At 44.0% G+C, this 13,159-nt stretch overlaps 1 protein-coding gene across 3 annotated transcripts in view; it reads right to left on the reverse strand.

Annotated features, from left to right (window-relative positions):
• Positions 1-13,159, reverse strand: part of OTULIN (OTU deubiquitinase with linear linkage specificity) — a 94,572-nt gene that overhangs the window by 60,947 nt on the left and 20,466 nt on the right. For all 3 annotated transcript variants that reach the window (XM_077492028.1, XM_077492029.1, XM_077492027.1), the window contains one exon: positions 1,862-2,143. In XM_077492028.1, coding sequence (XP_077348154.1) covers positions 1,862-2,143 — 282 coding nt within the window. The remainder of the gene's footprint in view (positions 1-1,861; positions 2,144-13,159) is intronic.

The following is a 13,159-nucleotide window of genomic DNA, read 5'->3' on the forward strand; positions in this document are numbered from 1 at the left end:
ATTTTAATAGGGGTGTGTAGACTTTTTATATTCATTGAATGTAGATACCACGCCTGGCTGATGCCCTTGGAAGCTGAAAATCAATGTAGACCACTTCAAGGATCTTCACTTGCTTCGGGGCCCCACACAGAGTGGCTGCACTCCTGTTTAAGGAAGACATGGCTGCTCACATGGTGCCATACAAAGAACGGAAAAACATTCTCTGAATGAATGCAAAGTGTTTTCCGAGTGGATGAGAAGGTGAAGTCGGGTTGTCACCTCATTGCCCAACAGAGAGAGATTTGCAGTCATTCAGAAAATTGGAATAGCTCCTGTACTGAGCACTGACCTCCTGTTTTTACATTGCATCAGGCCAGACACTCAGCATTGGCCCAGGAAGCAAGTGGAGCTCATTAAAGTAGCGAGGTCTACATTGGTTTCTAGCTTCCAGGGGCATCAGTCAGGTGTGGTATATACACAGTTACATTGGTACAAGCTAGAAAGTATAACTACTGTATGTATAATATAGCCATGCCTGAAATTCATCTTTAAAAACCCAACTTGGGGATTATACCCTCACATCTGACATGGCAGACTTTACTCCACTGGATTTCCAGCTTCCAGTGGCATTGGCCAGGTATAGTTTATACATGATTACATTGGTCCAAGCTGGACCAATATACCTATGTAGAAAAGAGTCATGCTTGGAATTCTTCTTTAATTTCTGTTATATTACAGAACATACCAACAGGTGTAGTGAAAATAGCCATTTTGTAGGATTTTGTTCAAAATTAGTGCAGAACCAAAAAAAGCAAACAACCCACAAGACCCCACCTATACCTGATGTGGCACTTGAGTGGATTGATCCTTTTCAACTTTCAGTGCAGTCACACTTATTTACTCAAGCAACCATCAGTCTTAAGCCTCGTACACAGTACGATTGTTGGCAGGGGATTGTCTGTTGACAGACTGTTGTCCTAAAAGCTTACCATTAGTATGCTCCTTCTGACAATTGTTGTAAAATTATTGGCCAACAAATGCTGGATCATAGGCTAGCATAATTTTCGAGGGACAACGGTTTGATGTCAGATTTTCGTATGGTCAGTACACAAATCCGTCACACAAAAGTCCAAAGTACAAACGCGCACGCTCGGAATCAATGCTCACCATGAAATTAGCAGAAGGGGCCCAAAGGGTGGTGCTCAAGAGCTGGAATTCGTTGTAGTACGTCACCATGTTCGTGTTTGTTGCATGACAATTGTGTACCGTTAGTATGCAAGACAAGATCCTGGCAAATGCTCTTTTGACAAAAATCAGACGCTTGGCTAGCCAACAATCGTACCGTGTGTACAAGGCTTTTTAGTCATCTATAACTGTGCCAGTCATGTCTAGGCTGTGTAGCCTTTTCTATTCTACACAGTTTCTTTCAATCTTCTGTGCCAAGTCCAAGTGCCACATTCTTCAACTTTATAGTGAGTTTGTACAAAACTAGAGCATGAAGTACGGACCCACATTGCCAAGCCCAGTGGTCACGATTTCAACAGGACATTGCACAGTGCTGACCAGGCTGCACAGTCAACATCTTGCTGGACAGGGTACAGGTGAGTAAAAGACTAGCAAGGGGGTGGAGTGGGCAGTTTGCAATAAATGCTGCAAATAAAGAAAGTTTACACATTAAGAAAAACAACCTAATGGTAAGTGTGTCATTAATGATATTAAAATATTTGTTACAGACATTTCTGAGCAAAAAAGGAAAAAACTGTTTAATTATCAGTGATATGCCTCTCCCCTATTCTCAAACTACACCCACAGTGTTTGTAAAAGTTCCACTGACAAACTAATGACTGCATCTGGTGAACCAAATTAAAGTCCGAATACTCACGTTTCCAGAGATATAATGGTTTTTCCTAAGGTACATGGCTGAATTAGCCCATCCTTGCTTTCTAAAGTTGTTTCAGTAGTTTGAAAAGTGCTGGCCCCATCTTTAACATTTTGACATAAAAGCTCTGTGATATAATTTTCCGGTTTCTTTGTCAAAGGTCTTGATGCCTGTACATCTTCATTTTCTTCTTCACTGTCTGTTTTGGAGTGTTCACACTTATTGGATAGGGGTGAGACATCTGTCACTGGCTGCGGCTCACATACTGAACTCACAGTTCTATCTCTAAACAGGAATAGAAAAATAAAAAGGCAGAACATACTGGACTTTATTATGTGTACAAATAAAAAATAAAAACACACCACGTTACTTGTAGAATACCTATTTCTTAATGTCACTTTATACCAAGATCAATTGTATGATTAAAACAAAGGCTGACAACGCCATACATACTATTCTAGTTAATCCCGGTTGCTGATCCCTTAATGTCCACTGTTAAATAGTTCACAAGCTTGTTGTGATCCTGGTGGCCTAAGCTCACATCTGTTGTTATTTGGTATTAAAAGAAATCTGCTTGTAACCCTACTCCAGCAGTTAAAATTAAATAGTGTGCAAAAGTAACTTTCCTGTATGCTCTTATGTGGTGCACACACTATAAAGAGAACAGCGGGCAAGCGATCGTCCGATTTTCCTCCTTGTTTCACAGCAAATCGGAACCGCTGAATGAAAATTCATACGAAAATTCTCGTACGACAAAAGGCTTTTTCTTGTTGTTTATCATTTCTGAACATGCGCTGGGGGTCAGAGAGCCAGAGCATTGTGTGTATAAGGCAGCAGAGTGATCCAGGGGGAGGGTGGCAGAGAGCCAGAGGATTCAGTATATAAAAGGCATTTAAAATTCATGTTAGCGGTCCACGGGATTCAAAATTGTGAGTTTAGTGATCCGTGGGATCTGAAAGGTTGGCAACCACTGATCTAGAATGATCAGAGAGGTTCCCAAAAAGGTGATCATTATCTCACATATTAAGGCTTTCAGCTTGCAGAGACCTGCAGCCTGAAGGTGGTAGCATGCCACTGTTTAATACAAATAAATTATATACTGTAAACAAAACAGTCTACCAAATGAAATCCTTTCATGTCCTTAAAAAAAAAAAAAAAAAAAAAAATGTATTGAGGTGGTGAAATTACTGATAGATTTATATAGTCAGCTTGATCGTTATAGAACCAACCTTACAAATCAAAAACAGAAAATCGAATTACTACGAGTACCACTTTTTACTTTTCATAATTTAACCCAAAACTTGTACAATAACTAAAATGAGACTCTAGGTAGATATGGAACAGGTAAACCAGTTATTTACTCATGGAAAAAATAAAAATAAAAAAAAAAGGAAGAAGACGACAACGACTTCTTAAAGCTGAATAGGATTTATCTTTTCTTTACAGTTTGCTGGGTATGGCTTAGTTACCTATAATTCTTGGTATACCAAGTTCAAAGGATTGCTGTGGGCATTTTCAATTAATACAAGGTTTCTCTGCAAGTACAAGGGAAGGCTATAGGAAGATTGCCAAGGCCCTTAAACTGAGCTGCAGCACAGTGGCTAAGAACATAAAGCGGTTTAACAGCACAGGTTACACTCAGAACAGGCCTCAACCTTGGTTGAACAAAGATGCTCAGCATCGCATCCAGATGTTGTCTTTGGGAAAATAGGATTTTTATAACAGCTTACCTGTAAAAATCCTTTTCTTCAAAGTACATCAGAGGACACAGAGCCATAGTAGTTACTATGTGGGTTATAGGCCACCTTCAGGTGATGGACACTGGCACACCCTAAAACAGGAAGTTCACTCCCTATATAACAACCCCTCCAACTACTGAGAGTACCTCCATTTTGTAGCAAAGCAATACACGTGTATAACAGAAAGAAGGGAGGGACCTCTGTGTCCTGTGATGTGCTTCAAAGAAAAGGATTTTACAGGTAAGCCGTTATAAAAATCCTATTTTCTTATCGTACATCACGGGACACAGAGCCATAGTAGTTACAATGTGGAATGTCCAATATCAATGCCAACTGAAGGGAGGGAAGACACAAAAAGGTAGGGCACAAGAGACCAGAAGCCTTGTACTGCTGCCTGCAGCAAACTGTGCCCAAAGGCGTTATCCTCGTGACCTTTTACATTTACGTAATAGAATCTGGTAAATGTATGGACAGAAGGCCATGTTGCGGCCTTGCAGATTTGAGCCATGGAAGCCTGCTGATGCACTGCCCAGGAAGTACTAACAGCCCTGGTGGAGTGGGCTTTAATATGAAAAAGGTGGAACTTTCCTCTTTAAACCATAAGCTTGAATAATCACTTGATGAATCCATTTAGAAATAGTAGATTTTGATGCTGCCTATCCTCTCTTAGGACCTTCAGGCAACACAAACAAAACTTCCACTTTTCTAATCTGAGCACTCTCTTTCAAAGTAGATCTTGACTACTCTCAACACATCAAGAGAATGTAATGACTTTTCTTCAGCAGAACAGGATTTTGGGTAAAATTAAAGGTAGAACAATATCCTGGTTTAAATGAAAACCCGATACTACCTTCAGTAGAAAATTAGGATGAGGACGCAATACAACCTTATCCTCGTGCATAATTAAATATGGCTCTTAAACAAGAAAAAGAGCAGCCAACTCCAATACCGTTCTACCAAAAAAAAATAGTTTCCTTGTCAAAAGGACCAGGGGAATATGTTGTATTGGCTCAAAAGGCTGTTTCTGTCATGCCGACAGGACTAAATTCAAGTCCCAAGGGTCCAGGGGAGACCTAACCAGGGGATTAAGCCACTTACCCCCTAAATAAAGCTACAAACGAGTGTGAAGCAAGTGGTCGCTGAAATAGTACTGATAAAGCCTAAGCCTGGCCTTTGATGGTACTTAAGGCCAGCTTAATTTCTAATTCCATCTGTAGAAAGTCAAGGATTCTACCTTTGACATATCTTGGGGTGCCAACCCCTGGATTCACACCAGGAGACATATGCCTTAAAGAATAATATAGGACTCTGGATGCTGGTTTCCTTGCATTAACCAGAGTAGACAGCACTGAACCCGACAGCCCACGCTTCTTCAGAATGTGGGTCTCAATAGCCAAACCTTTAAATTTAGCATCTGTAAGGTAGGATGGAATACCGGACCTTGCGAGAGCAGGTCTGGCTGTGCCAGTGGGCTCCATGGGTCCCCTACTGCCATCTTTATGATCTCTGCATACCAAGATCTCCTGGGCCACAAGAATCACCGCCTTGTCTTCCTGCTTAATCCTGCGAAGAAGTCACGGAAAAAGCAGAACAGGAGGGAAGGCATAAATCAGTGAAAACTGATTCCATGGGAACACCAAGGCATCTGTTACACATGCCAGTGGATCCTTTGTCCTGGACACAAAATTGTCGTTCTGTTTAACCTGGATGCAAATAGAGCCACGTCCGGAAGCCCCCATTCTTGACATTGTCAGAAAAATGTCGGGATAAAGAGACCATTCTCCCGGGAGCAACTGCTGGCGACTCAAGTAGTCCGCCTGCCAATTCTCTATTCCTGGAATGAAGACTATATGCCGTTTTCTGCCCAAGTTAGGAAAGGATTCACCTCTCTGTGGGCCACATGGCTTCTCTTGCCCCCTTGGTGATTGATTATAGGCCACTGATGTGGCATTGTCAGATTGGATCCTGACAGGACAATTTCGTATTCTGAGCGTCCAGGCATGCTGCCCGAATCTCTAGAATAATTGATGGGCAAGGTAATTTCTGATTTGGACCATTTCCCTTGGACAGATGCTCCTTCCAGGACTGCTTTCCAGCCCACAAGGCTAGCACCTGTTACCACCTTCCGGGTAACTGGTAGGAAGGATTTCCCTTTCTGCAGATTCTTGGCTATCAACCACCAACTGTGGCTTTGGCGCACCTTTGGGGATAAATGCATTGTTAAGTCTAGAGCTTTGACCTTGCATGGGGCATGAACACACATATCAGCATACCGTCACTGCGAATGTATATCCACACTCTAACTCTGAATAGCTCTGTGTTGACTAATCTATTATATTAAATAATGTATGAGTCACAGTATGATATAATTTGTGCCGATTAAGGTCTCGTTAGAATGAATACACTATCCATCTCTGGTTTTTAACCACTTCAGCCCCGGACCAATTGTCAGCCTAAGGACCAGAGGTCTTGGTTATTGGAACTGGTAATTGGACTGGTAATTGCACGGTCATGCAATGTTGTACCCTAACGAAATTTGCGTCCTTTTCTTCCCACAAATAGAGCTTTCTTTTGATGGTATTTGATTGCCTCTGCGATATTTTTTACGATATAAAAAGGAAAAAGACAGAATTTTTTTTAAAGAGATATTTTCTACATTTTGTTATAAGAAAAATCGAATTAACTAAATTTTAGTCATACATTTAGGCCAAAATGTATTCAGCCACATGTCTTTAGTAAAAAAAAAAAAAAAAAAAGTCAGTCAATAAGCGTATATTTATTGGTTTGCGCAAAAGTTATAGCGTCTACAAACTAGAGTAAGTTTTCTGGAATTTACACAGCTTTTAATTTATGACTGCCTATCTCATTTCTTGAGGTGCTAAAATGGCAGGGCAGTACAAACCCCCCCCCCCCAAATGACCCCATTTTGGAAAGTAGACACCCCAAGGAAATTGCTGAGGGGCATGTTGAGCCCATTGAATATTTTTATTTTTTTGTCCAAGGTGATTGAATAATGACACAAAGAAAAAAGAAATAAGTTTACAAAAAGTTGTCACTAAATGATATATTGCTCACAAATGCCATAGTTATATGTGGAATTGTACCTCAAAATATATTCTGCTGCTTCTCCTGAATACGAGGATACCACATATGTGGGACTTTTTGGGAGTCTAGCCGTGTACGGGACCCCGAAAACCAATCACTGCCTTCAGGATTTCTAAGGGTGCAAATTTCTGATTTCACTCCTCACTACCTATCAGTTTCGAAGGCCATAAAATGCCAAAATAGCACAAACCCCCCCCCAAATTAGCCCATTTTGGAAAGTAGACACCCCAAGATATTTACTGAGAGGCATGTTGAGTCCATGAAATATTTTATATTTTTGCCACAAGTTGCATATTACAATTTATTTTATTTTTTTGCACAAAGTGGTCACTAAATGAAATATTGCTCACACATGCTATGGGCATAAGTGAAATTACACCCCAAAATAAATTCTGCTGCTTCTCCCGAGTACGGGGATACCACATGTGGGGGACTTTTTGGGAGCCTAGCCGCGTACGGGACCCCGAAAATCAAGCACCGCCTTCAGGATTTAAATATAAAACGCTACCAAAAAAACTGTTAGCGATCGCAGGGATCAGGCCCGACTCTGCGAACACTGCAGTTATGTGCTTGGTGTTTTGTAAGTGACAGTGATCGATCGATACTGCACTTGGGTGGGCTGGGAGGAGGGACAAAACGCAGGTGCTAGCAGGTATCTGGGCTGATCCCGCTAACAATGCATTTTTTTGGAACCCTAAACTGCTGGGTACGCTAGTATAGATCTGATCAGATCAGATATTGATCCGTTCAGATACTATACCACTACGGGAGGTGTATGCTTTGCGCGTGGGCGTTAGCAGTACTGGCACTAACCTAGCGCTGCCTGGGGCGACGCAGACCCTGACCCTAAAACCTAATTGATATCACCCGCCGGGTGATCAGGGGGTTAAACCTTTATTGGATAATAAATGGTGGGGTGCCCTGATGCTATAAAAAGCAAAACTAACTAACCAGAGTCACCCGTAACTTACACAGTGATCACTGGTGAAAGGGTTAACTAGGGCCAATCAGGGGGTAAAAATCTTTATTAGGTAGTATATGGGGGTACCTAACACTATAAAAACCTGGCGGTGAACCTAAAAAAATAACTAGCTACCTAGCGGCACCAGTGACACTAATGCAGCGATCAGAAAAATGATTGCTTAGTGACACTGGCAAAAGGGGGCGAAAGGGTTAACTCTAGGGGCAATCAGGGGGTTGAACCTTTATGGGGGGGGGGGGGTAGGGGGCTACCCTGGACCTAACACTAACTGCCCTGACAGTTTTTACTGTCACAACTGACACTAATTGCAGTGATCAGTAAATAAATGATCACTGCAATCAGTGACACTGACTGGGGGGGGGGGGATTTGTGTGCCTATGTGTACCTACAGGTCAGTGTAGTGTTGGTGCACTTACTATTGTGTTCTCCTCGCAGTCCGGTCAAAAAGACCGCCCCGAGGAGAATGACATCACTTCCTCCCTGCCTGTGTTTACACTACACAGGCAGGGGAATCTTCTCATTCACCAGGAGCGATCGAGAGGGGATGGCCAGAAACCAACGGCCATCCCCTCATCCCGGATCGCTCCTGAAGCGAAACGGACCGCCACAGCCAGCGGGAGGGGGTCCGATCGGACCCCCCACCCGCTGGAAGGCAAGCACATACATGTACGTGCTTGTGCCTGTCGGTGCCATTCTGCCGACGTACATTGCCATGCGGCGGTCCTTAAGTGGTTAATCATGTTTGTTTTTGCATTGTTTTTTGGATAATAATAAATTATTTTAATATAAAATATTGTGTTGTATTGGTGCCTATAAAGTCCATAAGTCCCTATAGTTTCTGTGTTCTGCATACCTCCTGAACTTGACGGTGGAGGCTGCCTGGAGGCCGATGCCCCTGGTACTGGAGAAGAAGCTTGTTTAAAAGAACTGGCAAAAAGGAACTTTTACCCATTAGAAATTCTACGGATGTATTTTTCCAGATTATCCCCCAACTGTTCACTGCGAAAGGGAAAACTAGCCAAGAGCTTTTTGCATGGCGCTTCGGCTGACCAATTGTTTAGCCATAGTATTCTACGCATATGCAACCCAAGCGTAAGGTGCAAGACCTGGAGAATAGAATCTCTCATAGCGTCTATTGCAAAACATAATGCCCCCGTTAACCCAGCCAAATCTTGGGCCTGCAGATCAGAAATTATCTTTAGCACCTGTTCAAATTGGTCTTTCAAGGATTGACATACACTGATCCCACCCCTGGTTGCTCAGTTTGAGGACCATGGGTAATGGAAGGGGACCGGTCGCGCTTAGTCCCACTCTGGGATGTGATTAAAGCCTCTATTTCCTGCTCCAATCCTAATATGGTTGAGGAAAAAACACCTCTTGAATAATATAGAAAGGGGCCACAGTGTTGTAAACAGTTGCAACATCTGACGGCCCAGATGGTTCACTGACCTGACACCTCAGAACTCTCAGGGGAGGATGGCATTTTTTTTTTTAGAGATGGTTCTACGTGTTTTTGCATCTGAAGAAATCCTTAGGTGTTTCTAGCCCCTCTTCCGACCATGGCCTGAAGCACAAATGCAGAGGTACCACCAGAAGGATCGCATCCACTGCTTGAGCAATAGTCCAGCCCTGCCACTGCTATTAATACCCAGCCTGATGCTAATAGTAAATGTATCAATAGGAATGCCTGTGTCACCGACCTCTTACATGCCCCTTTTGGCTCGTGTCCCTCCGGCATCTGCAGGCAGCTAAAAATTGAGTTTTTAAAGATAGTAATGATAGATAGTAAGATAGTAATGAGCTGGACATTGGACGCCAACGCCACACTAAGCCTCACCCCCTTTCTCTTTCAAAATCAAGTTTTCCCGCGTGGTGTGTGAAGGAGGGATGGCGAGGAGGAGACCTGAGAGAAGCCGCCGTGCAGAGGCAGCAGAAAAATAGAGAGGCACGTAGATAGTTTTAGTTTCCCGTTTCCAGGGAGAGCTTAGTCCAGGTGGGGGGGGGGACTGGTGTCTGGTGGAAGAACCCCCCCCCCCCCCCGCTCAAACTGCTAGCTAGCCACAGAAGAAAAGCTTGCTGCTTCTGCCGACACAGGGCGACTGAGGAAAGCATGACAAGGTACATGCTCCATACAGCCTCCAGTGGTGACTCTTAGGCATGACAACATTTACTTTTATCTTAAAAGGAGTCATTTCATAAGAAAATGTAAACAAATTCCAAGTGGAGAAAAACTCCACTTAACTTTTCCGCCGTTTTCTGTGGTAAAGCCAACAGACCCAATCTTCACCCCTCACAGTGGGCTCTGTTGCCAAACCTTTAGGAACCGAGGACCCTCAGGCAACCCACACTCCTGGACCTGTAAAGCACCCTGCCAGTAGAAACTTTATGGCTGAAAAAAACAAATCTCTGGATCCTGGGGTCCAGCTCCCTAAAAAGGAGAAGAGTTATGGGCTAAACCTCGTTTCTTCCACCACGAGGCCCGGGTACCATTCAATTCGGCCTAAAAAGATACTTTCAATGGATCCGGCTGCATAGCTGGCCTCAGTAAGGGTTGCTCCAGTGGAGCTCAGCACAGCACATCTTTACATCTTTACTTGTGACCAACACCTTTAGACACTGGCGAAAAAACTGAGGTCCTCCCAGCGAGGGGTTATATAGGGAGTGGCCTTCCTGTCTTAGGGTGTGCTAGTGTCCATCACCTGAAGGTGCCCTATAACCCACATAAGAACTACTATGGCTCTGTGTCCTGTGATGTATGATAAGAAATAGACATATGAGTGCTGCAGAGGTTGAAGCGGAGGGGGGGTCAGCCTGTCAGTACTCAGCCCATACTCTACATGCTGCATCAAATTGGTCTGCATGGCTGTCATCCCAGAAGGAAGCCTCTTCTAAAGATGATGCACTAGAAACAGTTTACTGAAGACAAACAGACGAAGGACATGTATTACTGGAACCATGTCCTGTGGTCTGATGAGACCAAGATAAACTTATTTGGTTCAGATGGTGTCAAGCGTGTGTGGTTGTAACTAGGTGAGGAGTACAAAGACAAGTGTGTCTTGCCTATAGTCAAGCATGGTGGTGGGAGTGTCATGGTCTGGGGATGCATGAATACTGCCGGCATTGGGGAGCTACAGTTCATTGAGGGAACCATGAATGTCAACATGTACTGTGACATACTGAAGTAAAGCATGATCCTCTCCCTTCGGAGACTGGGCCACAGGGCAGTATTCCAACATGAAAATGACCCCAAACACACCTCCAAGTCAACTACTGCCTTGCTAAAGAAGCTGCGGGTAAAGGTGATGGACTGGCCAAGCATGTCTTCAGACCTAAACCCTATTGAGCATCTAAGGGGCCTCCTCAAAACAGAAGGTGGAGGAGTGCAAGGTCTCAAACATCCACCAGCTTCGTCATGGAAGAGTGGAAGAGGTCCCAGATGGTAACCTGCGAAGCACTGACGAACTCCATGCCCAAGATGCTTAAGGCAGTGCTGGAAAATAATGGTGGCCACACAAACTATTGATACTTTGGGACACATTTGGACATTTTACTTTTGTTGTCAATGTTTTAGACATCAATGGCTGTGTGTTGTGTTATTTTGAGGGGACAGCAAATTTGCACTGTTACACAAGCTGTACACTACTTTAGCAAAGTGTAATTTCTTCAGTGTTGTCACATGAAAAGATCTAATAACATATTTACAAAAATGTAAGCGGTGTACTCACTGTTATGAGATACTGTGTACCGTATATATTACACACACACACACACACACACACACACGCCTTTACGTACACATGAACTTTAATGCAGGGGTTGACAAATTTGCTTTGAATCTAGGAGCCAGTAAAAAAAAAAAGTTAGGAGGCAGTTTTTTTTAGAGTGGTATTTCAGCTCCTGGGGTAAGGCCAGTAATTTTCAACCCCTATCCCTAACTCACAATGGAGCACCCAGTCAATAACTCCAATGTAATGCCGTTTCATCAGGGTTTTGGGCTGACCAGAAAGAGTAAGGCTGGCAACAGATGGAACTGGTTGGTGCCACTGGTTGGCTTAGACAGGTGGCACCGGATTGGAACTGACAGATGGCACTAGCAGGCGACACTGGTTTGGAACTGGCAGGCGACACTGGTTTGGGACTGGCAGATGGCATTGGTTGGCACTGGCAGATGGCATTGGTTGGCACTGGCACCGATTGGCAGCAGCAGGTGGCACTGGTTGTTTTCACACTGAGCACTCAGTAACTGTGTAAAACGGACAACACAGGAGCTGTCAGAATTGAGGATAATGTTGGGGGTGGGCGGGACCCAGCAACTATCAAACACCAGCCAATGATTGGGCTGCTTAAGAAACGGGGCGAGCCACATACACGTAGTGGCCCGCCCAGATCCCTTTGGCTGGTGTTTGATAGCTGCCGGTCCCGTCCACCCTGGCCGGACCCGCCCACCCCTGACATCAAGCTCAAATTTGACAGATCCTTCTCCCTGTTACTTGCCAATTTCACACACTCAGCAGCTCTGGCAAGCATCAAGTGCCGTGCCGAGTGGGGAGGAGGACGGTGGTCAATGTTAATGCACTGCATGTCTGGGGCATCTCGAGTTATAGTGAGTGGACCGGTGGCAGCCTAGGCGCCAGGGTGCGATTTCTGGTCGCCATGTCGACCTGGCGTCTGGGGTTTGTCGAGCCTTGCTTTAATGGCATCCCAGTCTTAGTATGTAGGGTTCAATTGTGAGTTGGCCCACCCTTTGCAGCTCTAACAGCTTCAACTCTTCTGGGAAGGCTGTCCACAAGGTTTAAGAGGGCGTCTATGGGAATGTTTGACCATTCTTCCAGAAGCGCACTTGTGAGGTCAGACACTGATGTGGACGAGGTGCCTTCACTCGCAGACCCGCTCTAATTGATCCCAAAGGTGTTTTATCAGGTTGGAGGTCAGGACAGTCAACTTCCTCCACCCCAAACTCATCCATGTCTTTATGGACCTTGCTTTATGCACCGGTCCAAATCATTTGGTGGAGGGGGGATTATGGTGTTGTGTTGTTTTTCAGGGGTTGGGCTTGGCCAGGGAAAAGGAACTCTTAAAGCGTCAGCATACCAAGACATTTTGGACAATTTCATGATCCCAACTTTGTGGGAACAGTTTGGTGATGGCCCTTTCCTGTTCCACCATGACTGAGCACCAGTTATCACTTTACATTTACAACATGCCAGTCCGAATACAATTTACATGCTCTTTGGAAGTTTATTAGTGTAAAACCAAACCAAACCATTCACAATACAAAACACCCAACAAATATGCATTGTCGCAATATGTGAATGGAATCAATCCCAAGTGGTAATGACATGCATCCCTATGTAATAGAGATGACATCAAGAACATTCCAATTCCAGCTGAACAATGACACCAAGGCCAACACACAGCACTTGTCAAACGTTTATACTTTAATATTTTGGATTATGGCGTCTAATTCATACAAGC

The sequence above is a fragment of the Lithobates pipiens genome, unplaced genomic scaffold, assembly GCF_037356315.1.
Source record: "Lithobates pipiens isolate NorthernLeopardFrog02 unplaced genomic scaffold, aLitPip1_a1.2 Scaffold_19, whole genome shotgun sequence".
NCBI classification, from domain to species: domain Eukaryota; kingdom Metazoa; phylum Chordata; class Amphibia; order Anura; family Ranidae; genus Lithobates; species Lithobates pipiens.